The 27,207-nt window shown below is 36.3% G+C and overlaps 2 protein-coding genes across 2 annotated transcripts; one reads left to right on the top strand and one right to left on the bottom strand.

The window, feature by feature from the left end:
- Nucleotides 1-940: 940 nt before the first annotated feature.
- ivd (isovaleryl-CoA dehydrogenase) lies at nucleotides 941-11,361 on the bottom strand. The gene is made up of 12 exons (XM_081394535.1): nucleotides 11,029-11,361; nucleotides 9,066-9,155; nucleotides 8,925-8,976; nucleotides 8,646-8,815; nucleotides 8,380-8,473; nucleotides 6,644-6,774; nucleotides 6,374-6,470; nucleotides 6,184-6,277; nucleotides 6,005-6,086; nucleotides 4,170-4,274; nucleotides 3,967-4,039; nucleotides 941-1,864 (listed from the first exon to the last, which is right to left on the bottom strand). The coding sequence occupies exons 1-12, from the start codon at nucleotides 11,155-11,157 to the stop codon at nucleotides 1,731-1,733; spliced, it is 1,251 nt and encodes a 416-aa protein (XP_081250661.1). The 5' UTR covers nucleotides 11,158-11,361; the 3' UTR covers nucleotides 941-1,730.
- A 1,360-nt stretch (nucleotides 11,362-12,721) lies between these two features.
- itpka (inositol-trisphosphate 3-kinase A) lies at nucleotides 12,722-26,907 on the top strand. The gene is made up of 7 exons (XM_081347225.1): nucleotides 12,722-13,457; nucleotides 18,430-18,529; nucleotides 19,281-19,494; nucleotides 20,963-21,167; nucleotides 22,706-22,804; nucleotides 23,837-23,908; nucleotides 25,772-26,907. The coding sequence occupies exons 1-7, from the start codon at nucleotides 13,017-13,019 to the stop codon at nucleotides 25,973-25,975; spliced, it is 1,335 nt and encodes a 444-aa protein (XP_081203351.1). The 5' UTR covers nucleotides 12,722-13,016; the 3' UTR covers nucleotides 25,976-26,907.
- The last annotated feature ends 300 nt before the right edge of the window (nucleotides 26,908-27,207 follow it).

The raw sequence follows: 27,207 nt of genomic DNA, 5'->3' as shown, positions 1-27,207 counted from the left end.
TCCCCTCAAGTTGTAGTTTATCACATTGACTACAACACATGGACTATTTTACCTCTGACAAGCAGAAAGTGTCAGAATACTTTACTTTCAAACAACAATTCCAGTATTGACCTTTTTGTAACTGCATTTTGATATAAAGGAACCAACTTGTTTCTTTAAGCAATCGAGGAATGTTGTCACAAAATATCAATGCATGTTCAATGAACTGCATCTACAAAACTTCACAACTAATCTATGATCTGATGACCATTTAATTAACTCTAACAATCAAGTATACAGATTATTAACTTTACATTGAAGTAGGCAATATACTGCATAGATTATATGAAAAAAAATATTTAGTTAAAAGAAAATAAATCATTCTATTTGCAATGAAGAGTCATTATTCAGTAATTTTCCACAACACCTGCTCTAACAATCAACCAGATGGTTAACATATAGGCTATTTAAATATCACTATTTGTGTAAATGTTCTTGATTATTTTCCATTTCAACCATTAAAGAAATGTACTGATAGTAGAAATAGTGAACAGCTCTATGAGGCACCTTTTCCCATTACAAGTAGAAAATAACAGACTGTAAATTACATTGTTGTTTTTGTTAACTAAAACTAATAAAAATGGTTTACGTTACATGAAATAAAATATTAATATCTGATGAACAAACAACATGATTGAAAATGTTTCCTTGGCAACTAAAATAATTAAAAATAAATGAAATTAAAAATAAATGAAAGCCAAACAAAAATATTTTTCTTAAAAAGTAATAAAAATGAAAAGCACATCACAAAAATACTAAAACTGAAACTAAAATTAAAAAGAAAAATCTCAAAAAGCTTAAAATATTAATAAATAATATAAATCCTACTAAAATAACACTGGTAAATTAAGAGAGTTATAAAAAATAACAATAAATCCTGAAATAACACCACAAATACAAAGAGTATGCAATGCTTTTTATGCAACAGAAATTCAAAAGATATAGATGGAAAGAGGATTATGTTTGTTCTAAACAATCATTATACAACCAGTAAGTTTACTTCAAAAACATCAAGTGATTATTCAGTAAGGCAGAATTCTGAAAACACAAAGGTTTGATGGGTCGGTACGCTAAAAAAGTGCAACTTCTTTTGAATCTTAAGATGATACAAATGAAGTGGGAAATGCATAATGAAAATACAAAAAGAATGGGGAAAAAATGTTTGAATTACACCGACTTCAATAAATATACTCTATAAAGAAATATTTATTGTATTCACATAAGAAAACTATGATATGCAAACTAGCTTACACAGACTGACCAAAAAACAAGTCAATTACATGTACCATGTGCTACAGAAACACCCAAGTCACATGACAAAGTCTACTGTGACCAAATAATTGTTTTGGTGGTTTACCTCAAGTGTTTTTTTGCCTTGCAGTTAACTGTGCAACTAGTCAGTTAATATGAATTCACAGTCTGTCCTTACAAAATGACTTGGAGTCTGAGAGGTACGTCTCTTCCTACTGCTTGTGTTCTTGTATGCGAGACCACTTGATGTATTGTGACAGAACATCATATAAACAGCTTTAGACATCCAAAAGACATATTGTAGTTTTATAACACTGCTCTTGAAACCGATTAGCAAGTACGCTTCACATGAATGGAAGTGTTAAAATGATGATGCAGGATGACTGTTTTGTGTTAAATAAAAGCAACACGGTTCATGTAGGATCAGATTGAACATGCTCTTATTTGAACATGGCATTGAAGGCTCTGCCAATGATCATCCTTCTGACCTCACTGGTACCAGCTCCAATCTCATAAAGTTTAGCATCTCTTAAGAAGCGCCCCATTGGGTAGTCATTAATGTAACCGTTTCCACCTGTGAATAGATGCAAAAGTGAGTCAACTAGGACTTGAGTCATAAGACCTAGGCTTACTAAATTAGCAGGATTTCATTCACTGACGTTGTGTGCGTCTCAATCAGCTCCTCATGTCGTGAATCAGTATATATCGTGTACATGAATTCGGCCCTGGTAAGGACAGTAAGCACCCGGGAACACTACACATTGGGAAAGTGATGACTTTTTCCAGAGACACTAAAAGCAGAACTGATATCTTTCTGATATTATGCTTTAATGTAATTTATATTGTTATAATTTTTACTTTGCTTTTTACATATACATGCAACATTTCGGTTGTAAATAAGTAATAAATGTTAGCTAGATTATGTGCGGTACCTGTCTAGTGACGTGTTGATGTCGAAATAATTAAATAATGGTTTGTTTGTTTAAAAACATCTATTGCGTGTCAATAGCCGCTTTCCGACCAAGTAGTTCTAGGAACTTAGTTCTAGGAACTGTCCACTTCTAAACAGTTCTAAGAACTACTCTCCCCCAAACTCGGTTTTGCTGTTTGCGTTCGCACTGGCCAAGTGGCCATAGGAATTGGTAGGAGGGGTAAGGGAGTGACGCAAGCACGGTGACTTTTATTTTGACGGCGCGACGGACCTTTATTTTGGCGGTGCTGAGACGCCAGAGCAAACAATGCTCGCATTCTCTGTGTTTATTAGTTAGCGATCTGTCTAACAGCACTGTTTAATATGTTATTAGATAGAACTGTTATAGAAAGTAGACAGTTTATGAAAAAAGGTTATTAGCCTACATAATCATGTTTGGCTTGGTCCCCTCAAAGTTGCGTTGGATTTTCTCTTCAGCATAAAGGTTTAGAGACCCATCTATCACTGTTTTCCATGTTTGTATAGTTAGTTTATGGAGTATATATAGGCTATAATCTGTGTGTTTACATTCTAGCTGTTTTAAAAATGGCGGGTGCTGGTGTTCCGCGTGCGTTCGGTCATCAGCGCACACTAATGTCACGGGTAGTTCCTATAGTGCTGGTTTAGACCCTACTCTGAAGTAGGACCTAAATTAGTTCCTCCAAATGGAGTTCCTAGAACTAAAATCGTTCCTAGTTCCTGCGGTGCGAACACGCCGACATCCGGGTACTATAGCCAATAGTTCTAGGAACTGTGAAAAGGTTCCTCCGGTCGGAAAGCGGCTATTATGTGTAGTGACCTGGCTCACATGATTTATGTTTTGCACTTCAGAACTTCCGTTACGGGAACATATTCCAGGTTTTCACAGTGGATTGTGGGAAGTTTCACTGTCAGCGCACGGATTACTGAACTAGGGAGCCGACTGAAACGCACCCAAAATCCTGAACTGATCAATTTTTTATCTTAAAGCTGTTGACATATCAACAGAACTAGTCTAACATTGGCTGTCCAAATTGTTGGATCAATATATGTCCCATTTACATTCAATCAACACATGAATGCTTAAAGATGCAGTAAGTGATTTATGAGAAATGCATTCCAAAATCCAAAACAAGCATGCCCTTCCCCAAAAGGATCTTGCCCCTACTTTTATAGCCCCCAAATTCAACACATGTACCTCCCCCTAATGAGTACACCCTTACTGCTGATTGGCTACAAGTGTGTTGTGGTGCTCGGTCTGATCCACTTTCAACAGTGTTTCTCAGAAATTGCTTACTGCACCTTTAATGATCAAAATGTATATGCAAACCAAATTTGCCTATACATTCAAGGAACAATTCATCTACGGCAACAGGTACAAGTTTGACTTGTTTGCTGTTTATCCACCCAGTAATTGTTAAGAATGAAGACAGAAGGGTTTGGCCCTGATATCTGTCTAAGGCAGTGGTTCTCAATCCTGGTCCTGGGGACCCACAACTCTGCACATTTTATATGTCTCCTTTATCTGACACACCCAGTTCAGTTCAGAGCTCTTTCCTAACGAGATGATGATCTGAATCAGGTGTGTTAAATGAGGGAGATATACAAACTGTGCAGAGCTGTGGGTCCCCAGGACCAGGATTGAGAACCACTGGTCTAAGGTACATTGAGAGCTTTTTCTCTGTTGTTGTTTTTTTTTTTTGCTGTGCTAACTAGTAAGCACTCACCAAGGCATTGAATTCCATCCAAGGCAACCTGAGTCGCATTCTCAGCACAATAAAGGATTACCCCAGCACAGTCCTACAATAACATCACAAATCAATACTGCTACTACACACTCTGGAAAGACTGTAAGCATCATTTCCAGGCTGATATGTAACATTACAAAATAAAGCAGTCAAATAACAAAAACTGTATAAAGAGCTCTTACCTTAGCACTGAAATGGCCTTTGTCACAAGCACGGGCAACGTTGTATAAATACTGTCGACATGAACTAAGCCGTGTGTACATATCAGCCATTTTCCCTTGCATTAGCTAGTTAATGGGAAGAAATTGTTCATTTTATTGCCAAGGGAACATAGTTGTTTAATATCTTTTCATAACTTTACATGCATACATTCAAAAGTTTGGGATTGCATTTATTTATAACACAAATCTTTAGTTACAATGGGGCAGAGCTTTTCTACACTGACTTTCACTGAAGTTCAAAGCAGTAAATGGACGCTGGTTTTTAGAAGGCAGCTGTCTGACTCTGAGATGACGAACAGGAACATGGTTTGTGTAACATTATAAACACATTATTAGCTGTTTGATAACGTAGTCAAGCCAAAGTCTAATCATATCAATTACCGCTATGTGTCTGACGTTGTAGAGAGCAATAAATAAAGCGCATTACCATTCTGAAACATTGACTTGTAGATGAGCCTGTATAATTCGCTCTTCCTCTTCTTCTTCTGAATTTGTTTTCAAATTTATTCAGTATTTATGTAACAGGTTGAGTGCACATATAGTGCCACACTTCTAAAGCATGAGAAACCTCAAAATAATTACACGTGTGTGTGTGTGTATACTGTGTGTATATATATATATATATATATATATATATATATAGCGATCAGGTATAACATTGTGACCACCTTCCTAATATTGAGATGGTCCCCCTTTTGCTGCCAAAACAGCCCAGACCCATCGAGGCATGGACTCCAGTAGACCCCTGAAGGTGTGCTGTGGTATCTGGCACCAAGATGTTAGCAGCAGATCCTTTAAGTCCTGTAAGTTACGAGTTTGGGGCTCCATGGATCGGACTTGTTTGTTCAGCACATCCCACAGATGCTCGATTGGATTCAGATCTGGGGAATTTGGAGGCCAAGTCAATACCTCAAACTCATTGTTGTGCTCATCACACTGCCTCCGCCTTCTTCCCATAGTGCATCCTGGTGCCATGTGTTCCCAAGGTAAGAGACGCACACGCACCCGGCCATCCACATGTGGTAAAAGAAAATGTGATTCATCAGACCAGGCCACCTTCTTCCATTGCTCCGTTCCATTGCCCACTATTGTCGCTTTTGGTGGTAGACAGGGGTCAGCATGGGCACCCTGACTGGTCTGCAACAAACTGCAATGCACTGTGTATTGACACCTTTCAATCAGAACCAGCATTAACTTCTTGATTTGAGCAATTTGAGCTACAGTAGGCTCGTCTGTTGGATCGGACCACACGGGCCAGCCTTCGCTCCCCACGTGCCTTGGCCGCCTATGACCCTGCCGCCGATTCACCATTGTTCCTTCCTTGGACCACTTTTGATAGATACTGACCACTGCAGACTGGGAACACCCCATAAGAGCTGCAGTTTTGGAGATGCTCTGACCCAGTCGTCTAGCCATCACAATTTGGCCCTAGTCAAACTTTTTCAAAAACTTGCACTTTGAAACCTATTTCAAAGTTTGCATTCTAAGGCCACCGAAACGCCGTTGTCATGTAAATGAATGGCCATAGCGCATAAAAAGTTTTCTGTATTCAGTTAAAAACGGTGTTGTGTAAACGGCGCCTAAATTGAAATAAATGAATAACTAATGATTTTCACAACAGAAATTAATCAATGCTGAACTTACTTAAAAGGAACAATGACTTTCTTCTAGAGCTGCTGTACAACCAAAACAATCTTTGTTGCATTAATTTCCTATTATCACTATAAAGCTGCCTTAAAACAATCTGTAGAAGATGACTTGACTATACACAAATCCTTTCATAGTGAAAAGCATACCTGGAAGTGGCCAATTTTCTGTCCAAAGGCTTCACGAATATGAAGATAAGGAATTGCATGGTCAAGCACAGCTTGCATGATGCTGAGGGAATGTATAAAAAGGACAAAAATAACTATTCGGCAGTCTTTGTCAGTTTACATTTCTAAGCATGCTACTGGAAATAAACAGTAACAATTACCCAACAGGTCCAGAAGCCAGGACAAGTCTCTCTAGGTCCAACCCACTCATCATAACATACACTCCTTTATTTAACGGGCCCAATATGTTTTCCTCTGAAACCACAAAAGAACATTCAAATGTTGTTTGGACCTCCAACACATTCAGACTCACTAATATGCATAATAATAAACTTGTGTACATTCACACACCAGGGACCTTGCAGTCTTCAAAAATGAGTTCACAGGTGTTAGATCCTCTCATTCCCAGTTTATCCAGCTTCTGCGCTGTGCTAAATCCTGCCATGCCCTTCAAGAACACAAGCACAATGCCTATGATATGATCACATTTGAAGTTGTAGCCTTATGGAACAACAGATTAAAAATTAAACATTCAATCAAAATCTGAATGCTAGGTGTAATGCAGTGTGAACGGTACACCATAATCAATCATCCAAGAGGAAGTGGTTCATCTTCTCTAACCTTCTCTATGATGAAAGCGGTGATGCCACGGGCTTCTGCCTCTGGGTTTGTCTTAGCATACACAATCAGAACATCTGCATCTGGTCCGTTCGTAATCCAGAACTTATTACCGTTCAACACGTAGTGATCCCCTTAAAGATGACAGATCAAAAGGAAAAGAAGACAGCCAAACATGTGTTGTCACATTCTCGGGGCAAGATGCATCTTTTTTTTCATCAGACAGCCATTCAAAAGCAGATATGTATTATGATTAAATTATTTTTGCAAGCAACATAAATCACTTATTCGTCATTAAATTATAGTAGATGTTTTGCCAGTCACAAATTTCTTTAAAAGGCCCTTCACAAAGCATGCAATGGTATAAATAAGCATAACTAACATAAAATACAAACACTAATAAAAAGAATGCACAATATATTGATAACATTTTAATATACTGATTTTTTAAAATTAATGTTATTGGAGATACTGTAAATCAACCAATATCAGCCAGACAGCCAATATTGTTGTGGCGAGCAGGACGAGGCCGAGAGCCGTGAGAGAATAGCGCGAGGCCGGTAGCGTGACTGATACTGAGCGTCACCTGTGCCGGTCTCGTATCTCTCATGGAGGAGCTTCGGAAGCATAAAAGGAAGAGCGATGAAACAGTGAAGGATGAGAGCAGACCAGGCCTGGACATTTATGTTATGTGTGTGCGGCTGTCGTCCGTTAGGCTGCTTTTACTTTCGTTTTGAGTTTATTTTTAATTAAAGTTGTTGAACGTTCGCGGGTTCCTTCCTTCTTCCCTTACCAACATAACTTGTTACAAGTGTATATTTATGTTAGTTAAAAATAGAAATAATTTAATAACACTGTTAAATGTAATCTTTTGAAAATCCAAAATGTGTTCCTCATAGTGTACATTATAATATTGTGAATCCTAAAATGATTGATTTTAGTGTTTATTTTTAATTGATTTAGACAGAATAGTGTTTTACTATCCATTTATTGGTTATTGTCCATAGCATGAAAATAATTATAGGCTTATCGGAATAATTTTAATATTGGTGCTTCATAATAAAAAGCTATATTCCTTATACAAGCATAAATAAGTACATACAAAAGTTTTGGGTCGGTAAACATTTTATGCTCACCAAGGCTGCAATTATTTGATCAAAAATACAGTAAAAACAGTAATACTGTGAAATATTATTACAATTTAAAATAATGTTTACTATTTTAAAGTATTTTAATCTATTTTAAAGTGTAATTATTTCTGTGATGACAAAGTTGAGTTTTCAGCATCATTACTCCAGTCTTCAGTGTCACATGATCCTTCAGAAACCATTCTAATAGGCTGATTTGCTGCTCAAGAAACATTTCTTATTATTAATGTTAAAAACAGTTGCACTGTTTAGATTTGTGGATATTTTCTTTCAGTAATCTTGATGATGAATAGAAAATGCAAAAGTGCATTTATTTGGAATAGAAATCTTTTGTAAAATTATAAATGTTTTTACTGTCACTTCTGAGTTTTTTTTTTTTTTTTGTAAGTCTTATTTGACCCAAAACTTTTGAATGGTAGTGTATATGAAAGGACAATATATCACACAAACCAGTTAACAAATATACTGTAACATGCATGGATCTAACCAGTTATGACATGTCCATGGCATTGATGTAACAGTGCTTTTTATAGCAGCAGACAGTGGTGACTAACAGAGCAGCACATAGAGTGATAACAGAAGGCCAATCACCTTGTTTTTTCGCCTTCAGTTTCATGGACACCACATCAGAGCCAGCGTTGGGCTCACTCATGGCCAAGGCACCCACATGCTCCCCCGTCATCAACTGAAGCACAAACATTGTGAAAAAACCCAACACTAAAATCCATAAATAACCTAAATGCACTACTTAATTAGCCTGCATTTACCTAAAGCATTATGTCAATGGTCTGTTTTAGAAAGCTAGCTTAGAAAATGTAATAGACACATTAATATAAATGTTTTGTTTTGACTCACACCTTGGGCATGTACTTCTCTTTCTGTTTCTGGTTTGCATGACGAACCATCTGATTTACGCACAAATTGGAGTGCGCTCCATAGCTGAGAGCAATAGCTGCTGACACACGGGAGATCTCCTCCATAACAATCACATGTTCAAGGAAGCCCAATCCCGTTCCACCATACTCCACTGCACACAATCAAAACCGTTGAATCATATCAGACTATGCTCAATACTGTCTCAGCAACAGTTTTCTCATTAACAATATTTTTTGAAGACAGAGTGTAAATAGTCTGACCTGGAGCAGTAACTCCGAGAAGTCCAAGATCACCCATCTCCTTCCAAAACTCCTAGTTTATAAAATATCATATTTGTTCTGATTCATTACTCTGGATTATTACAGAGACTCCTGAGATACTTGTCATGTACAGGAACTCACCCTCATGCGGGGAAACTCGTTTTTCTTGTCAATCTCATCAGCGTGTGGAGCGAGCTTCTCCTGGCAGAATCTCTGGATTGTCTGTCTGAGCTGGTGTTTAAAAGAAACGTGTGATAAACGCAAGGGGGTTGTCTGTCCACAAACAACATGAGCTGCCAAAAACCTCAACAAAACAATTCCAATGCACACATTTCATGGTGCTTTAAAGACTATCAAGGCATTACAGAGACCAACAAACCATGGTTTTACCCATGTCAGGGTAAAAGAAGGCATGGGAGACCCTGCCTCAAAAAAGAAAAGAAAAATTTGAACAGCACAAAAACAAAACAAATATAAGATCAAATGTAGACATTTATTTTTGTAAGTAATCCTGTCCAACAGCTCCCCAATGCCTTTAGGAATCAAGTTATTTTTAATAACAATGAACAAAAGACAAAAACAGTTAATACTAATAAATTAATGATGTAAAAAAACATGATTATATATATATATATATATATATATATATATATATATATATATATATATATATATATATATATATATATATATATATATATATATATATATATATATATACACAGTACTGTGCAAAAGTCTTAGGCATGTATATAAATATATATATATATGTATATAGCACTTATTAAAAATATTCTTTTTTTTAACCCTCTGTTGTTCTTTTTAGTTTTTAATTTTAGTTTTTTAAATATTTTTTTAAGAATTCTTTACTTCATTGGAATGGTACTCAACTTGGTAAAGGTTATGGCACTTTCTGTGTGAACACTCACAAAAGAATTATGAAGGTCACTTTTTTTATTAATATTTTTTTTTGTTTTACTCAAGTCTGTGCTCCAAAGCATTCGAGATTTATGACAGTTTAAGCTGGGAAATTATTTTTTAGGTCCATGCTAAATAACTCAAAAGGCAAATAAATGAATTATAGATAAATATAATTTAGTACCATAAAATCCCCTAAAAATACAAAATATTAAATAAAAAAAATATTATCGAACTAAAATATAGTACAATAATTTCATTGAAATAAAAAAGAAATTGGTCATTTTTGATCTACACGCGAACAGTGCCAGAGGGTTAAATGTATTTTCTTCCTGTTTACTCCTGTGATATCATTACTCTCAGTGTCACATGATCATTCAGAAATCATTCTAATACGCTGATTTGGTGCTCAGGAAAAATGTCTTATTATTATCAATGTTGAAAACAGTTGCACTGAATAGTATTTTTGCAGGATTCTCAGATGAATAGAAAGTTAAAAAATAAAGAAATACAGAAATTGTCACATTATATTTATAATGTGAAAATGCAATGTAAAGAAAATTCTATTTCATATGCATTTAATCTGAAAATCATATAAACATAAAATGTATCTGGATCATGAATTTATATTAGACTAAGAGGGACATTTGCCACTTCCTCACAATGATACTACCATGTCCAAACAATATGCAATTGCAACAGATTTTTGTAAGTGGCGTTTTGTCCACCAGTTCAAGTGGGCTGCTGTGAAAACTAACGAAGGTCATCTGACAAGATCCTGTCCAATCAAAACGCGCAGACCATTCACACCCACGAGCACGAGCACGATCATTTGACACAGACTGACGTAACGTTATTATGAAAACCGTAAAAACTATCCATTTAAATCTTATACATTTTAATTTTAATGTTGGACTTGTAGTTCGTGTTTTATTTTATTTTCTTCCAGTGTCAGGTCAGAAACACGACAACTGTGTGAATGATGCTATATAATATAATGATAAATGCCTTGCGACTAAACGAATACAATATCTTATAAGTTCCTAGAATTGTGTGAAAGGTCATCATGTGAGCTAGCACGGCAAACTGACTCATTCCTACAAAAATTCCAACAAGACGTAAACAAGAAGCAGTGATATTTCACGAGCTTTGGCTCTAGGTAGCGGGGGTTGTGTGTGTGGGATACCTGGATCTGCTCCTCGGTCAGACCGTTCACAACGTCGTCCACTGGAATAGCTCCAACGCAACCGCGTCGCGAAACACTAACATTTGCCACTCTATGACAAAGACGCAATGCTCTTCTGACTGCAAACATTTTGTAGTGACTGCAGGATGTAGACAGAACAAAAAGGGAAAACGATAAACTGCACTTGGACAGGTGAAAAGCGCAGGAGGGCAATCCAAAACTTCACTAAAATGCACTGGAACTGGAAGGAATTGCGTTCTCCTTCTGTTCTGTTGTGTAAAGTGACCTCTACCTGCCACTAGAGCTTTACTGCCTCCTACAGCGATGAAGTACACACTACAGCCCAACTCTATGACAACCACATCAAAACAACACAAAGGTGCTACTACAGTAAAACCTGTACATTGATTAACAGTAAGTTACCTACAGTAAAAAACGACTAAAAATTCTATTTTTTTAAAATACAAGTGATTTTATTTTTCAAATGTTTTATAGAAGCAAAAAAGCATGAATTACATTCTAATTTGCGGTGAGAAAAAATATTTTAACAAATCAATATGTACAGCCTACTTATAGGATACAATATTTTTGATTATTATGTTTTCAGAAGTAAAAAGTAGGCATGCATTAATATTAAGGCCCGTTCACACCAAGGACGATAACTATAAAGATAACGATAAAGATATAATTCTAAAAATCGTTCTCCATATTAAAGAATAACAGAGTTCACACCACAACTATAACGATAAAGATATGAGGAACGATATCGTTGGGATCACTTTCAGAACGATTTTTTTCCAGCTGTCGAACGATAAAACACTGACAGCCAATCAGAATACACTCTAATTTAAAGGTCTCGCGCATTTAAAATGGATCTGGATCATCCGGGCGCGCGCGTGCTTAGAATAAAAAGACCGTTATCGGTCGTTGGTGTGGACGCATATATAGTTATCTTTATCGTTATCTTTATAGTTATCGTGCTTGGTGTGAACGGGCCAGAATGTAAGATGAAAGAGCCATTTCCAGAATTTTGTGAATCATCACATTTGTCTGGATTTTATTAAAAAAATTAAATTGATTTTATTTTTATTTTCTGTTATCAGTTATGTACATTGGAATGTTTTATGTTATTTAGTTAATGTTTATTTAATTATTTTAGTGTCATATGCGTTTTGTGTTATGACACCATAATTCATTATGTGACAGTAACAACAAGATTTAAATGCCCCAATATAGGTTTGCATTATAATATAATACATTGACATACAGTTAGGCATTTTTAAAATATACAGTCATCCAAATGCTAGTTTCACCTGTAAAGTTTTGACAACCACAAACCTTTTTTTATGTATGAACTAGCCTACAGGATAAAATATATAGTACCATATGCTATTATAGTAATATTATAGGCCTATTAAATTAGGCTATTAAGCTTTAAAGACTTTAAAGTATTTATCTGTTTTGACATTTGCATACCTTACATTTTTTATTATAATTTAACAAATCTGAGAAATAATCAAAATCATTTGTATTGGGAAAACCAATGCTTTATAATATTGTTAGATAGCCTATCTGAACATAGTTGCGTGTAATAGATTTGACTGATACATTACAATAAACAGTAGTATGGAATGCTACAATGAATGAGGAAATGAGCTATAAAGCAAAAGCCGAACAAATTAAAAGTCAGGAAGAGCGCTGAAACGTTTCAAACGCGGAAGATGTGTGTTCACAGAGCTCGAGCGCTGTTAACAGGGTCTCCGTGGCTGTGAATGCACGTCCACACACTCCCACAAAGCCAAACAAAGTTATCCGGATGGAGATCGTCTGTTACATAACTTACTGGAAATAAAGTAGCTTATCTGGACTGAACCGACTGAATATTTTCCGCGGCGATACGCAGGATTTATTTTTTGGGGCCCCCACTCACTAGCAGCGTGTGGCCCCTCGGACAGAGGGGGGTTAACCTGAACCCTCCTGTCACCTCGATGCCCAAACAGAGGCGGAGGTCGCTGAGAGAGGCGGTGTTCTCCCGTTCGTCTTCTGTTTGCGACGGATCAGGGAGAGGAGGAGGAGGAGGACGCGCACGAAACTTTTCATCCACAGAGATTTGTGATGATCAAACACAGATGGCGGAACAGTACAGTGGGCAAGCAGGGTTTCTCTGCGAGGGTAAGCCGGGGAGAGGGTGCCTGGTGCCGCAGGTGACCATCACGTCTGATGGGGACTCACGGGAGATCACCGAGGAGGATCTGGAGGAGGAGGTGAACGGACGGTTGCGCCGCAAACTCTCCAACTCCTCAATCTCTTCCAACGGATCCTCAACGGCGTTCGACGAATCGGAGGATGACATCCTCAGCGACAACGAGACCAAAAGCAAAGGCATCGTGACTCTGGAACATTTGGGGGACTCGGTAGACTCCGGAGAGGTAGGTTATAGCCTAGTGATTTACGTGCGGAGGCACTAACAAAAATAAAGTTTCTTTATTGGCATCTAGCCTATGGTTCCACAAAGAACCTTTAACACACATGGAAACTTTCCATTGCACAAAATGTTCTTTGTAGTGGAAAAAGATTTTTTTCTGAAATGAAATGTAACTGAAATGTTCTTCAGGAGTGTTGCAAGGTTATTTGACAGTAGGTTCTATAGTTGCCACACTTTTTACTCTTGTGTATATTTATTAGAATAATGTATTTTTTAAAGTAAATTTCTGGCTGGAGTTTTTGCTGCAGTAAGCAACATGGGGGGGGGGGGCAGTTCTTTAGACAGATGCTGATCTTTTGTGACAGCCTTATGTTATCATGCATGTTATCAGACTACAAGGGACAAGTTTTTACACTTGAATCTGACATATAAAGAACACAAGATAATTAATGCAACAAACCAATAACAAAAATATAAGCATTGTCTTGGCAAACTATTATTGTAATTATATATATACATACACACACACACACACACATATGGTAATAATGTGTAATTTTAATGTAAAAATATTTTTATAGGACTTTGAGCTAATTGAAATAGGAGTTTGAAACCCACATACAAAACCACTTCTAGGGCAACACACATTTGTGTGGCCGTTTGACTCAAAACTGAGAGACACTTTTGTGACAACTTCCACTATGTGACAACTAGTCCTGGTCTTCAATATAAGATATATAAGATAAATAGAAATAACCTTAAGTTTTTATTGTGATCCATTTGTTATATAGTAAATATAGACTTTTAGAAAGACTTGGGGTGAATACAATTTTGGACTCTTTATTTTTATACATCTCTTCTTAAACTAAATAAAAGAAGACTATTCAAAACATGTCATGAGAACATGAGACTATTAGTAATGAGGAACTGTTGTGTTGTTAAGTAACAAAATCCTGTTTTATCTGTTCTTGAGTTGCCAATGAGGGTTTCGATACCTGTTATCTTCATTTGACCCCATAACTGAGGCATTAGAATACTTCTGATTGAAATCTGCATATTTCCACAATTAACACAATGCCAACTGTGTGTTCGATCTTTAGCTGTAGAGCTCATGCTGGTTCATCATTGTGGTATGTTTGTGTGGGTGTCTGTTTGTCTGTACTTGCTTCTGATTGTGAAATCATGTCTGTTCACCATGTTCAGAAGTACTGTATATGTGACAACGCATGACATTAGCGGCTTTGTCGATCTGTATCAGGTGGCTCTTGAATGTTCTTTCTGATGAAATATTTGCAGTAGTGGGTAACTAAAAATATAACAGAAAAATCCATCATCCATCCATAGGAGATTGACATGTTTCTCCCTCATTGTTTACAAAGTAGGCTGTTCAGCGTTTTAATTGGAATTGTTTAGTTTTTGTTTGCATTGAGCGCCGTCAATGTAGATTGAGTTGAGCAAATATCACAGGTGTGCAGCTTTAATAACCTGGCAGCACTTCGAGCGTTAAAATGACAAGCTCAACAGGCTTAACCGCTCTGTGCCAAGGCCTTTTTTTTCATATGCCTACTCACATGTTGTTAACAGTGGGTGAATTCGAAGTGATGACCTTTGCAAACTGTTTAGAAAATATTCCTGTTAGTGGATGGGACAAGCAATGTAGATGATTTCTAAATACTAATTTGAAAATAATACTTACATCGCTTTACATGGAAGGGGGAACCTCCTCAACCACCACCATTGTGCAGCATCCAACTGGATGATGAAAAAAGTACATAAATTAGCCCATATTATTTCTGTTACTCGGCTAGCAACTAAAAAACAATAAGTAAAATGTACTTGATTTTCTTTTGCACGCATATTTTTAAAGTAAATTTCACATGGAATTAAGTAAACTCTACTTAACTAAGTTAAGTGAAAGTAACAAAGAAAATAAGTCATTTTAACTTGGCTACTAGTAAAAGGTTGAGTAACATCTATTTAGTTAAAGTTTCCTTTGCAATACAATATAACATTGAATTAAACCACACTTTTAAAGTATGTGCTTTACTTAGAAACATCTAAGTAATTAATACAATAGATATGGTGTGATACACCATATCTACTTATCAGAAATTACGCAACACGTGAACGCAGAGACCTCAATACTCAGTAGACAATACACAGTGACGGTAACATTTGATGGATCGTTTTTGTGTTTGAATGTCATTTTGAGTAGAAAATGAACTCCAAATGTCACAAAATGGCAAGTTACTAATCCTAACAACAAAAGCAATGATAAAACAGTGTAAATACAGCTCATTAATTATTCAATTTTATAAGGTTGATATTTACACTTTAAATTCTACATGCTTGAATTGAGTACTAACATAGAATGTACTTAGTTTTTTTTTTTTATTCTTGCCTGAACTAACTTATTCATGTAGAAATTACATTGTTTTTTTCTGTAGTATTTACTTCACCACAAAATCATTTTTATCAGTGTTATGGCTTCAATTCCCAAAGGAACATCCTAATAAAAAGGACTTTGAACTGGTTTCAGATAGAAGCATCTGCCAAAATATGAGAGAATCACAAGTAAAAATGTACAAATAATACATTTAACTTAGATAAATAAATCTAAGCGATCATCTCCTAACGTTTTGTTTCTCACTTCTGCCATGTCTGGGATTATTTTGAATGGATGTGTTATGTATTGTGGTCCTCAGGTTCATTCAATACCGTAGAAGGCCTTCGCTGCCATTGTACGTTAAACACTTTGCCTCTGTAAATCTGGACATCATGTCTGCATAGTATCACTCTTTCCTTTTCAGAAAGTTAGACATCTTGCACTGAATGAACTGACTGAATGTTGATGCTCAAGCTCAATGACAAATGCAGAGCCACTGTAAAAAGCCTATGTTTGCACAGACCTGTTCCTGATTCTAATATTCTGAGAAGGAAAGCACATGCAGTGTCACAAAGTTGCAAACGCTTCATTTTTATCAGCCTATATCAAAACAAACTCATTGCCGCTTGACATTTAGGCAGAAGCCACAGTGTCACAAACAAGTTTCCATCCGCAGTTTGATATAGACCAACTTTAGGTCAGTTTTATAAACTCTTGAATACTCACAATGGAAATTAAATATAATTGGATTAAGAAGCACATTTTAACAGTGGAAGAGCAGTCTATCTGTTTAACTAACAAACAAAAGATACTAAAGATACACTCAGCTTTTAGTGTAACAATTTCACTTTGATTTGTATATAATTTCAAGTCATAAATGCCTTATTAATATCACTTTTTCAGTTGCTTGTAAAAGGAAAATAGAGTGTTGACTGTTTTATGTTATTCAGTATGTCATTATGTTTACTAAAGGTAAAGCTTTTTATGTTTTAGTAAAAACATGTCACACTTTTATACATCATGATTTGTAGTTGTTTGAGAGTTGGCATCATAATGTTTGAATTGTCTGCATGACAGTCCAGTTCAATATTTAGTTATGGTGTGTTACAAATGTGTGTATGCACAGTTCCACAAAGTGCAGGTCATTGCCTTTGGTTTATGGCTTTTCTCTGGATTTATACAGGGCCGTACGCAGTCTTCTTGACTTTAAATATGATGTAGTACTATCTGGATATTGTCCAACCTTCAAAAGCAGTTTTATGTACTACGTCCAATTTAAAGGCTCAATAATTGCTGCATGCTGCATTGTAAAGAAGGTTTTCAGATCAGCTCTTGTGCCTGAGGGACAATTTAACATGTTGGCAAACTTGAATCATCTGCTTCTGCTTCCACGGCAGAGGTAGAAAGTAAGAAACGTTTTTCTTTCCATGTCAAGTGGAAGAACAAACACTGCACTTCACTACACCCTTACTATTTCAACACCTGCAGTAAATAATCTCCTAAGGAAATTTTTTTTTTTTTTTTTTTTACAAAATAAATTATGTAAGGGCATTACTGCCATACAAATGTTAGACAGAGTAACTAGACCAACACACAAAGTGCACCTGTAACCCACATTATTTTATTATTTAAAAAAAAATATTTACAAAGGAACACAAAAATACTGAGAAAATGACACTGTCATTGGTGATTATATATATGGCCTATAGAAATAGTATATTTAGGCCTATAATATAGGCCTATTAGAAATAGTAACGTATATAGGCCTATTAGAAATATAGGCCTATTAGAAATAGTAACGTGTTATGAAATTAAAATTCACCCTATGTGTTTTCTAAACATTTATTTATTTATTTATTTATTTACTTCATCATTTTTAATCAAAATGACATAAATCAATTTTCCAGTGAAGAAAAAACTCTTATTTCCACTATTTTCATACCTCCACCATTACACTATGACTTTAAAATCAACATGAAATGAAAATTGACCCCACTTTGCTCTGTTGGAATAGCATGCAATTGAGAATTCACAATAAGACCAGCAACATAATTTAAGGAAGGACATGGATAAAATTGGATCAGATGGATAAAACAATCTCCCATCCTACATTTTTCCTCACTAAATATCCTGGTTCACTCAGAAGTATGTCACATTATAGAAGTAATATGCATTGTGAACGCATTTCACATTGACATTTGCAATGCACTGTCTTAGCTATCTTTGCCTTTGCTTCATTTATTGTTACTCCTCAAATGAACAGAAATGGTTTCCAGGATGCTTATTTGAAATGGGCAGCAAAACAAATGTCTATGTTATGGGCTGCAGTGCCGGATTACTGAGCTTCACAGCTCCAAATGAGACCATATGTGTGTGAGTCAGTCTTACACACTTAAGGAACATTGTGCAGTGTTTAAAAAAACACTGTCAGTTGGTTTCAGTCACTGGCCACTCTTCATTTTTGGAATCCAATCTCAGACTTATTGTTGGGTGGCCAAGGGTTGAGCTTTATATAAATTCAGCAGAGAGTTTGAAATATTTAATGCACTTCTATCATAGTCATGGATGATTATGTTTTAATGTGTTCCAGCAAAGCAATGCCTGGTGGAAGCTGAAGACTATTGTCCATTGCCCTTTGGTGGCCACACAACGAAGACGCCTGTCCTGGGTTCAGTTAGCAGGCCATAAAGGTATACCCAAAAAATGCTGCACATTTTTGTCCAATGTAAATTCATGTTTCAGTTCCATATCTACACAGTTTGCACAGTTTCCGGGTTAAATGCATATGGAACAGCGTTGTACCTTACGCTTGGGACTATCAATTTACTAACAATAATTTAATTATTTATTAATATGTTACATTTTACTAACATGTTATCAAAACCGAGTCAGATTTGAATATGCTTTTTAGTCTATTATTGTAATTATCTGACTTCATGTGTAAAAAGCATATTTTGTGTAGCTTTGCTTTTTGGCTTTTTGTAGCGTTTAACTTCTTTCTTATTTATTTCTGGACAATAAGTAATTCTCTTATTCAAATTTATTTGCAGACAGATTGTCTTTGTGAAAACACCACTGATTTTAGCTCATGTTTTCTGGCTGTGTTTTTTTAAACAGGGCTTTTATGGGGAAGTACAGTCATTTGATACCATATTTAGGGAAGTGGTTATGAGCAGTGTGATGACGCTTGACTCTCATGTCAAAGAATACACATTTTATGTATGATCTTACTTTCATTTACACACCTTAAGCTGCAGATATCAAAATAAAATAAACACATGCGACATCTAACATTTTTTAACACTATGAATGTGTGCGCAGTCATCATGTAACGAAAGCACATATTCTGAATAAGACTTGGTGGACTGGCTGAGCGGCTCAGTGTTGATTATATGTGCTCCAGTGACTCCAGTCTTCCTTTGTGTTTGTGTTTCTGCCCAGGCAGTTTTAAAGCAGGGGATGAGGGCTCCATACTGAAGAAGTTCTCCGAGAATGAGAAGCTGTGTTTTGAGAGGCTGAAAGAGGATGCTTTACATTCCTTCGTGCCCAGCTATTATGGAGTGGTTGAGAGAGACGGAGAGCTCTTTCTCAAAATGAAAGACCTGTTGGCCAACTTTGATTTGCCGAACGTCATGGACTGCAAGATGGGAGTGAGGTACAGTGATTGGATAACAGATGCTCTTTTTTTTTTTTTTTTCACGTTTTACACACTCATTATTATTGTAAAATTGTATTAAAAAGCCAAATTAAAGGGTTAGTTTACTTAAATATGAAAATTCTGTCATTAATTACTCAGCCTCATGTCATTCCAAATCCGTAAGACCTTTGGAACATTAATTAAGAGGTTTTTGATGAAATCTGAGAGCTTTCTGGCCCCCACATAGACTGCAACGTAATCACCACTTTCAAGGCCCAGAAAGGTAGTAAAGACATCGTTAAAATAGTCCATGTGACCACAGTGGTTCAACCTTAATTTTATGAAGCGACGAGAATACTTTTTGTGCGCAAAAACAAAACAAAAATAACGACTTTATTCAACAATTTCTTCTCTTCCGTGTCAGTCTCTGTCAGTTAATAATAATAATAATATATATATATATATATATATATATATATTAATATCATTTTTTTTCTTTTTTTTCACCATCATATTCCTGTGATGGCAAAGCTGAATTTTCAGCAGCCATTACTCCAGTCTTCATTGTCACATAATCCTTATTATACCATGGTCTGGGTGAATACTCGATTCTGATTGGCTGCAGGGTGTCCATTAAAAAGTGATAGAGGACAACTAGTAAATAAACCATCAGGCGTAACCAGGGAAACCAATTATTGTTTGTAAAAACTTTAGATTTCGATTGTAAAACTAATTAAAATATAAACTAATGTTTATATTCCGCTGCGCGTCGGACGGTTCACGCCTCGCCGTCGTTTTTTTTTTTTTTTTTTTGATAAACAGAAAGTTCAAAAGAACAGCATTCATTTAAAATAGAAAAAATAGTGCAAATATTTAAATTTATACTATTAATTATATTGCTATATAATGTTATATGTTATAATTCAATATTAAATAACACACAATATTACGAATATAACACAGCAAGTACTACTTATTTTGCTAATGTGTAATTCTCCCCTTTTCATAGTCATGCTAACATATTGTGCATGATGAGTTTACTCTGTCTGCTGAAACACCTGTTCTGGTTGTTGGCCTGCATCCTGTCAGGGCAATGGGTGGGGCTCATGAAGAGAGAGGCCCTCTCACCACGCACAATAATAACCACTTCCTGTGCACATGCAGTCAAAACTTACATGCATGCTTAGCAAGGCAGACAGGGCGTCCCTGAGGGCTTCCTTCTCACATGCATTTCACGCACACTTTTTACACACTGAGAGACATTTTGTGCAAGGAGTCCCTTGGTGACTTCCTCTTCTCACACAGGAAGTCAAGTAAAGTTCAAGCTTGCAATAAAAACAAAATGCACATGCACAAAATAAAATAAAACAAAAAATGCACATTTTCAACATTTCAGCCATGATTAATAGACATTTCCATCAGGTTCCACCATTTCCAGTACATTTTCAGGTAGTTAAATATTCAATTCTAACTTTCTTTCTTTCAGGACATATCTAGAGGAGGAGCTGGTGCGGGCAAGGGTGAAGCCAAAGCTGCGTGGGGACCTGTATAATAAGATGATGGAGGTGGACAGTGAGGCTCCAACAGCGGAGGAGAAGAAGCAGCAGGCAGTAACCAAACCACGCTACATGCAGTGGAGAGAAAGTCTCAGCTCTACTAACACTCTGGGCTTCCGCATTGAGGGTATCAAGGTAGCCACAGTGCCTTAAAATCACAGCAAATTTGAGAATTTCAGAATTTGAGTTCAGTGGAAAAACAGGACATTGAAACTTGTGTTAGGCTAGATTGTTATATTAAATAAATTCATTTAAAAAAAAATATATATATTTGTAACGGATCCACTGAAGTCAGAGTTCTGAACCCAATTGCAGTTTATTCCAAAAGTGTACAAAAATAAAACGATGACTTAAAAAAATGAACATAACTTAAACATGAACTTCACTTGGTATGGTGTGGCATGGACGTGAAACTCAGGACAGCAGGTTACAGCATAACACTTGAAGAAGCACCATGGAAAACATAACGACATGAAATACAAAGCAAAAAAACATGAAAACAAGAGCCCAACCAAACACCAGCCTTACATATCTCATGTCTCTAGACACCCAAACCACAAGAACATTTTTAAAAAAAGTCCCAGAGGATGGTGGAGCGGAGGCGTACAAGGGGGAGGGAAGGCGGGCCAGGACCATGAATTGGTCTGTTACAAGGCATAATTCATGGCTTGATTTATGGCTTAAGTCCTGCAACAATGAAATACCAAGACTGTAGAGCATGGGCAGGCCTGGATCGTTGAGCAGAAACAGGAGCATCATTCATGACTATGACATGGCCGGCATGTACTGACTCCTTGGATGTGACACAGTTGGCATGGACGACCTCATTGAATGCGACATGAATCTTGGACAGTTCATCAATAGCCTCCGTTGACTTGATTAAAGAAAATATGGTTCATGAATGGTCTCTGTGACCGTGATTTGAGACATACATGGTTCCTGAATGGTCTCTCTGGATGTAATTTGGGGCAAGAAAAGTTCATGGACTTGGTCAATGGTTGTGACTCGATCCATAAACCTTTTATGGATGGTCTCCTTGACTGTGACATGGTTCTCAGAAGGTTCAGTATGGTATATGACAGCTGCTGCATTCTCTGTAGGTGTTGTAGTGGACGCTACCACCTCGAGAGGATCTATAGCTATAGCCGCCCCTTCTGAAGAGGTTTATGTGGCCCACACACAGAATAGCAGTGGCTATCACTAGAAGTAGTGTCAACCATGACGTGACTTGACTCTGCCGTGGTGGCCATTTCATGAAGAGGCTCTGAATTGGCATTCATGACATGACTTGACTCTAACATGACGGTCTTGACATAAGACTCTGGTTTGGTGGTCATGATATGAGGTGATTTTGACGTGGAAGACATAACGTAACATGGCGCGATGGATACTTCGGTACTAAGGGGATGTCTCATCCGCAATCCCCAAGGTAAACGAGGATCTGCTTAGTAACAAAGCATGAGCAATGAATTGGATCAGAGACAAATAAATCTTTCCACCTGGTAACTTGGAACATGCGGGCTCTTTCAAACCTGCACGGAAAATGTCTTTAAGCGCCACCTCACTGAAATCCATCAAATTTTAGATTTTGTCCTCAATCAGCTGATTTGTAAACTCTTTATCTGACTTTTTTGTTTTTACATTCAATACAATACATTATTTTCTTATTTCAGAGAGGAGAAACCTGCAAAACAGACTTTAAAAAGACCCGGTCAAAGGAAGACGTCATTCAGGTCTTTAAGGATTTCGTCGAGGGCAATAAAAACATAATTGTGCGTGAGTTCTTGAGAACTGGATCAACCTGTTCTGACATAATGCACACACACCTACATTTCCGTGGAACAATGCTCTTAGCTTAATGAACACTACACCTTGAATGCTTTGTATCCAGGATATACATGTCTGAGGTAAAATGGCCAGATATTGTTTACTGTCAGTGATGCTCCAACAAGGCAGTTCAAACAGAATGATAAAAGCTCATCTGTTCAGTTTGGGGTCTACATGTCACTTCAAAAGAAGGGTAAGGTGCATTAAAGGGATAGTTCGCCCAAAGATTTGCTCACACTCAGGCCATCCAAGATGTAGGTGAATTTTACAGTAAAGAAGATTTTTAGCTGAAATCGTGGTCCTTGGTGATTCGTATTGGTCATTATGTGACAGAAGGCTGAATGCACTCAGGACCGTTTGCAGATGCTGTGGATTACAGGTAATAATGTTCAGTTTCTTTCACAGACCGATCGTTTCGCTTAATAAGACCTCACTGTATCATCAGGAGCCACAGGTATTAATTTTGTTTTGCCTGTATTTGTTTTTTTGACTCTCAAAGTGACAGTCGCCACTGACTTGCATTATACGATTTCAGCTAACCACAGTTTCAGCTAAAAATCTTCTTTACTGTTCAACTGAAGAAAAAAAAAAGTCACCTACATTTTGAATGGCCTGACGGTGAGTAAATTAACAGCAAATTTTAATTTGGGTTAACTGTCCCTTTAAAGGAACAAGGGAAGTTGGTGATAATGTCATTTAAATGTATTAAGTGTTTTACACTAGAACTAGAACTGAGTTAGAACTAGCAGATTTAGCTGGAAGGTTTAAAACAATTATGTTTAAATAATATTTTATAATAGGCAAGCACAGGAAGATATGATGTCTCAACAGAAAACAAATTAACTGCACTTACAAGGTGTCCTTGTGTAATTGGAGCCTCTCTCCAGTGAATACTGAAAAAAAAAAAATCACTTGTATGATAATTCCAGTTGAATTATTGATTATTGATGTGCTCTTCTCCTTCACTTTCCTAATAGAACTCCTATATTACAAGGCTTGAAGATATTAAACAGGCACTGAAAGCCTCCGAGTTCTTCAAGAAACATGAGGTAAAATATTTTTTTTTTGTTCTGTAATGTTCAGTTTTACCTTATTTTTTTAAGTTGTGCGATGTAAATATTTACTGATTAATGTAAAAAAGTTTTTTAAATTGTTATTGTTATTATTTAAGCACTATATGTACACTTCCAACCAATATCTAATTAATTAATTAACATGAGATTTTTGGAGTTAATCATTTTCAAATTAATATCTAACTATAAATGTCCAAGAATATATATTATTTTATTTATTATGCACCATATTTTTATTTAACATTGTACTATATTGTACTGCAATATTGTATACACTACAAAAGTTTGGGGTTAGTAAGATGGCTTCCACAAAAAAATGTATCAAATAAATCCAGCTTTAGTTTTGTCAGTATAAGAGACTTCTTTAAAAAATGTAAAAAAAAAAAAAAAAAAAAAAAAAAACCTTACCGACCCCAAACTTTTAAACGGTAGTGTAAATCTTGTTTTTACATATGATTTGGTCCTCCTCAACAATTACTCAAAAATTTTCATGCATCATCATAATGCGATTAGAATGAGATTTTGGCAATATTGTGATTAAACTTTACCTTGTGTAAATGCAATTTTGATCAAACTAATGCGATTAAGCTCATAATCATAGTTAAAGGGTTAGTTCACCCAAAAATGAAAATTCTGTCAGTAATTACTCACCCTCATGTTGTTCCAACCGCGTAAGACCTTCGTTCATCTTCGGAACACAAATTAAGATATTTTTGATGAAATCAGAGCTATGTCTCACTCCTCCATAGGCTGCTATGTGACCGAAACTTGCTGGCCCAGAAAAGTCATTAAAGAGATCGTTAATATAGTCCAAGTGACTCCAGTGGCTCAATCTTAAGTTTATCAAGCGACGAGAATACTTTTTGTGCGCAAAAACAAACAAAAATAACGACTTTATTCCACTTTTCATTTCCTTCTCTCTGGGCCTCTAGTTGGTTCGCGTAGTCTTTTTGCGCAGCGCGTCTGTGTTACACGTCACCACGTAGGCTCACTATTGGCCGACGCCGGTCATGTGTGTGATGCGTGATGACGTGCAACACAGACGCGCTGCGCAAAAACACAGGGGCCCAGAGAGAAGGAAATGAAAAGTGGAATAAAGTCGTTATTTTTGTTTGTTTTTGCGCACAAAAAGTATTCTCGTCGCTTGATATACTTAAGATTGAGCCACTGGAGTCACTTGGACTATATTAACGATCTCTTTAATAACTTTTCTGGGCCAGCAAGTTTCGGTCACATAGCAGCCTATGGAGGAGTGAGACATAGCTCTGATTTCATCAAAAATATCTTAATTTGTGTTCCGAAGATGAACGAAGGTCTTACGCGGTTGGAACAACATGAGGGTGAGTAATTACTGACAGAATTTTCATTTTTGGGTGAACTAACCCTTTAATAGCCATACTCGCATTAAATTTTGTGGCATATGACGATTTTAATTGCGATAAACTTATCTTAATCCACAAACGCTATAGCAGCGTATGCAACCCCAGTTACAGCGGCATTACGATGTTCATCACGCCACCGAACAATATCCAATACGTCAATAGAAATATGTTTTGCGTTTGACGTAAATGGATTAGAACAGTGACCACTAACACACCCTAATGTATGTCAGTTCATCAATTGAGGTATGTGAAGAATGGCAGTAAAAATAACCACACTTGTAGCGAATAATCAGAATAATGAAATTGCTTGTAAACGGGAGTGAAGAGTTTTGCTTGTGTCATGTAAACATCTTACTATGATCAAGTCCTAACTTTGATTATTGTAAAAAAAAAAAAAAAAAAAAAAATCGAATTATTGGTGCACATGTAAACATAGTCAATGTTGGATGTCTTTCAGGTCATTGGTAGTTCGCTTCTCTTCATTCATGATCACAAAGAGAGAGCTGAGGTCTGGCTCATTGATTTTGGTAAAACCACCCCTCTCCCAGAGGAACAGAACCTGGATCACTACAGACCCTGGGAGGAAGGCAACCGAGAAGACGGATACTTATGGGGCCTTGACAACCTGCAGCAAACCCTTTCCTTATTAGCCAGGGAGTGACCTTCTTACTGTGAACTTTTCACTTACTGTCCGAGTGACAGCTACGGCATGCTGATAGACACTTATAAACCTTCTGCAGTGCATTATGGGGAGACTACCAGTGAGCAAGTCCATTACTTTACAGTATTAAGCTGTAAAAAGCATTTCGCCATGATCATGGTTTAAAAAAACCCAATTGTTTGTTGTCATTGCACATCGGACAATTACTCTTCCCCAATGTCCAAAAAAAAAAAAAAAAAAAAGTTCAAAACAAACAAATTTTTAATTACAAATGTAGTTTGTAAAAAAAGAAAAAAAAGAAAAAAAAAATCACATGAACAGGTACAATATATATTTGTCTACAAAATTAACTTCCAACACTTAAGCATAAACCTTTCGATCATACGGGACAAATTCAGTAAATTTTTTTGGCTGGTAGTTTGCATGCTGGAATCTATCAAAATCATTTCTTCACACATCATATAAGGTTAGCTGTTAGCAACATTGTTCCATGTCTAGGCCCAACAAACACTAGTCAAACAATTGACGTTGCACAACTGACTGTTTTCTTAAAGTACCATCAAGCTAACATGTACAGTAGAACAGATTAGTGGAACGCAATAGTTTACAGATACGTGGAACGCATACAGTGATACAATGTGAGTAATGCACAACACTAGTGCATTTATAGTACAATATGATGATATTAATCGCTTTGACTTCAGTGATCAATCAAGGGTGGTGTAATAGATTATTTGGATGATTGCATGGATATATAGTATTGGTTTTATGTATAAGGATCCGGGTTGTGATTTTCTATACCTGCACACCACTTAAAGTGTTTCATTATCAGACAAACTTAACTTTGTGACACTATTTTTTTTAGGGGGGCAGGTGAGTTTCATTACAGTGTTCCCTGTGCAGTATGTTTATGACAAATAAAACATCTGCTCAAAAATCATTCTGTATTTCCGAAATTCATTTAAGTATGGTCCTTCATATCAGGATTATAGACAAAAACAATTTATTTAAAGTTTGCTATTATGCAGCAACGTCCATATTTGAAAATAAAATAAAACAATAATACAGGTAGTACATGTACGTTAAAATTCACTTCATATGATGGTACATTTCTAATCTGGCTAGTTAGAAATGAGCCACTGCAAAGACAAATGCAGAAGATTGGCAGTGATAAACTCAACATAATCCAACAACAAAAATAATAATAATAATAAAAATACACCAATAAAACT

This window comes from Scardinius erythrophthalmus, assembly GCF_964197995.2.
Source record: "Scardinius erythrophthalmus genome assembly, chromosome: 19".
NCBI lineage: Eukaryota > Metazoa > Chordata > Actinopteri > Cypriniformes > Leuciscidae > Scardinius > Scardinius erythrophthalmus.
This window is presented reverse-complemented; position numbering and strand designations above follow the sequence as displayed.

Coding starts and splice junctions, on each gene's coding strand:
- ivd (XM_081394535.1), bottom strand. CDS start 11,157: ATGTTTGCAGTCAGAAGAGCATTGCGTCTTTGTCATAGAGTGGCAAAT. Junction 8,977..9,065: donor ACGAGTTTCCCCGCATGAGG/GTGAGTTCCTGT, acceptor TTTATAAACTAG/GAGTTTTGGAAGGAGATGGG. Junction 1,865..3,966: donor GGATGGAATTCAATGCCTTG/GTGAGTGCTTAC, acceptor ATCTATTCACAG/GTGGAAACGGTTACATTAAT.
- itpka (XM_081347225.1), top strand. CDS start 13,017: ATGCCCAAACAGAGGCGGAGGTCGCTGAGAGAGGCGGTGTTCTCCCGT. Junction 18,530..19,280: donor TCAGTTAGCAGGCCATAAAG/GTATACCCAAAA, acceptor GTTTCTGCCCAG/GCAGTTTTAAAGCAGGGGAT. Junction 19,495..20,962: donor GACTGCAAGATGGGAGTGAG/GTACAGTGATTG, acceptor TCTTTCTTTCAG/GACATATCTAGAGGAGGAGC.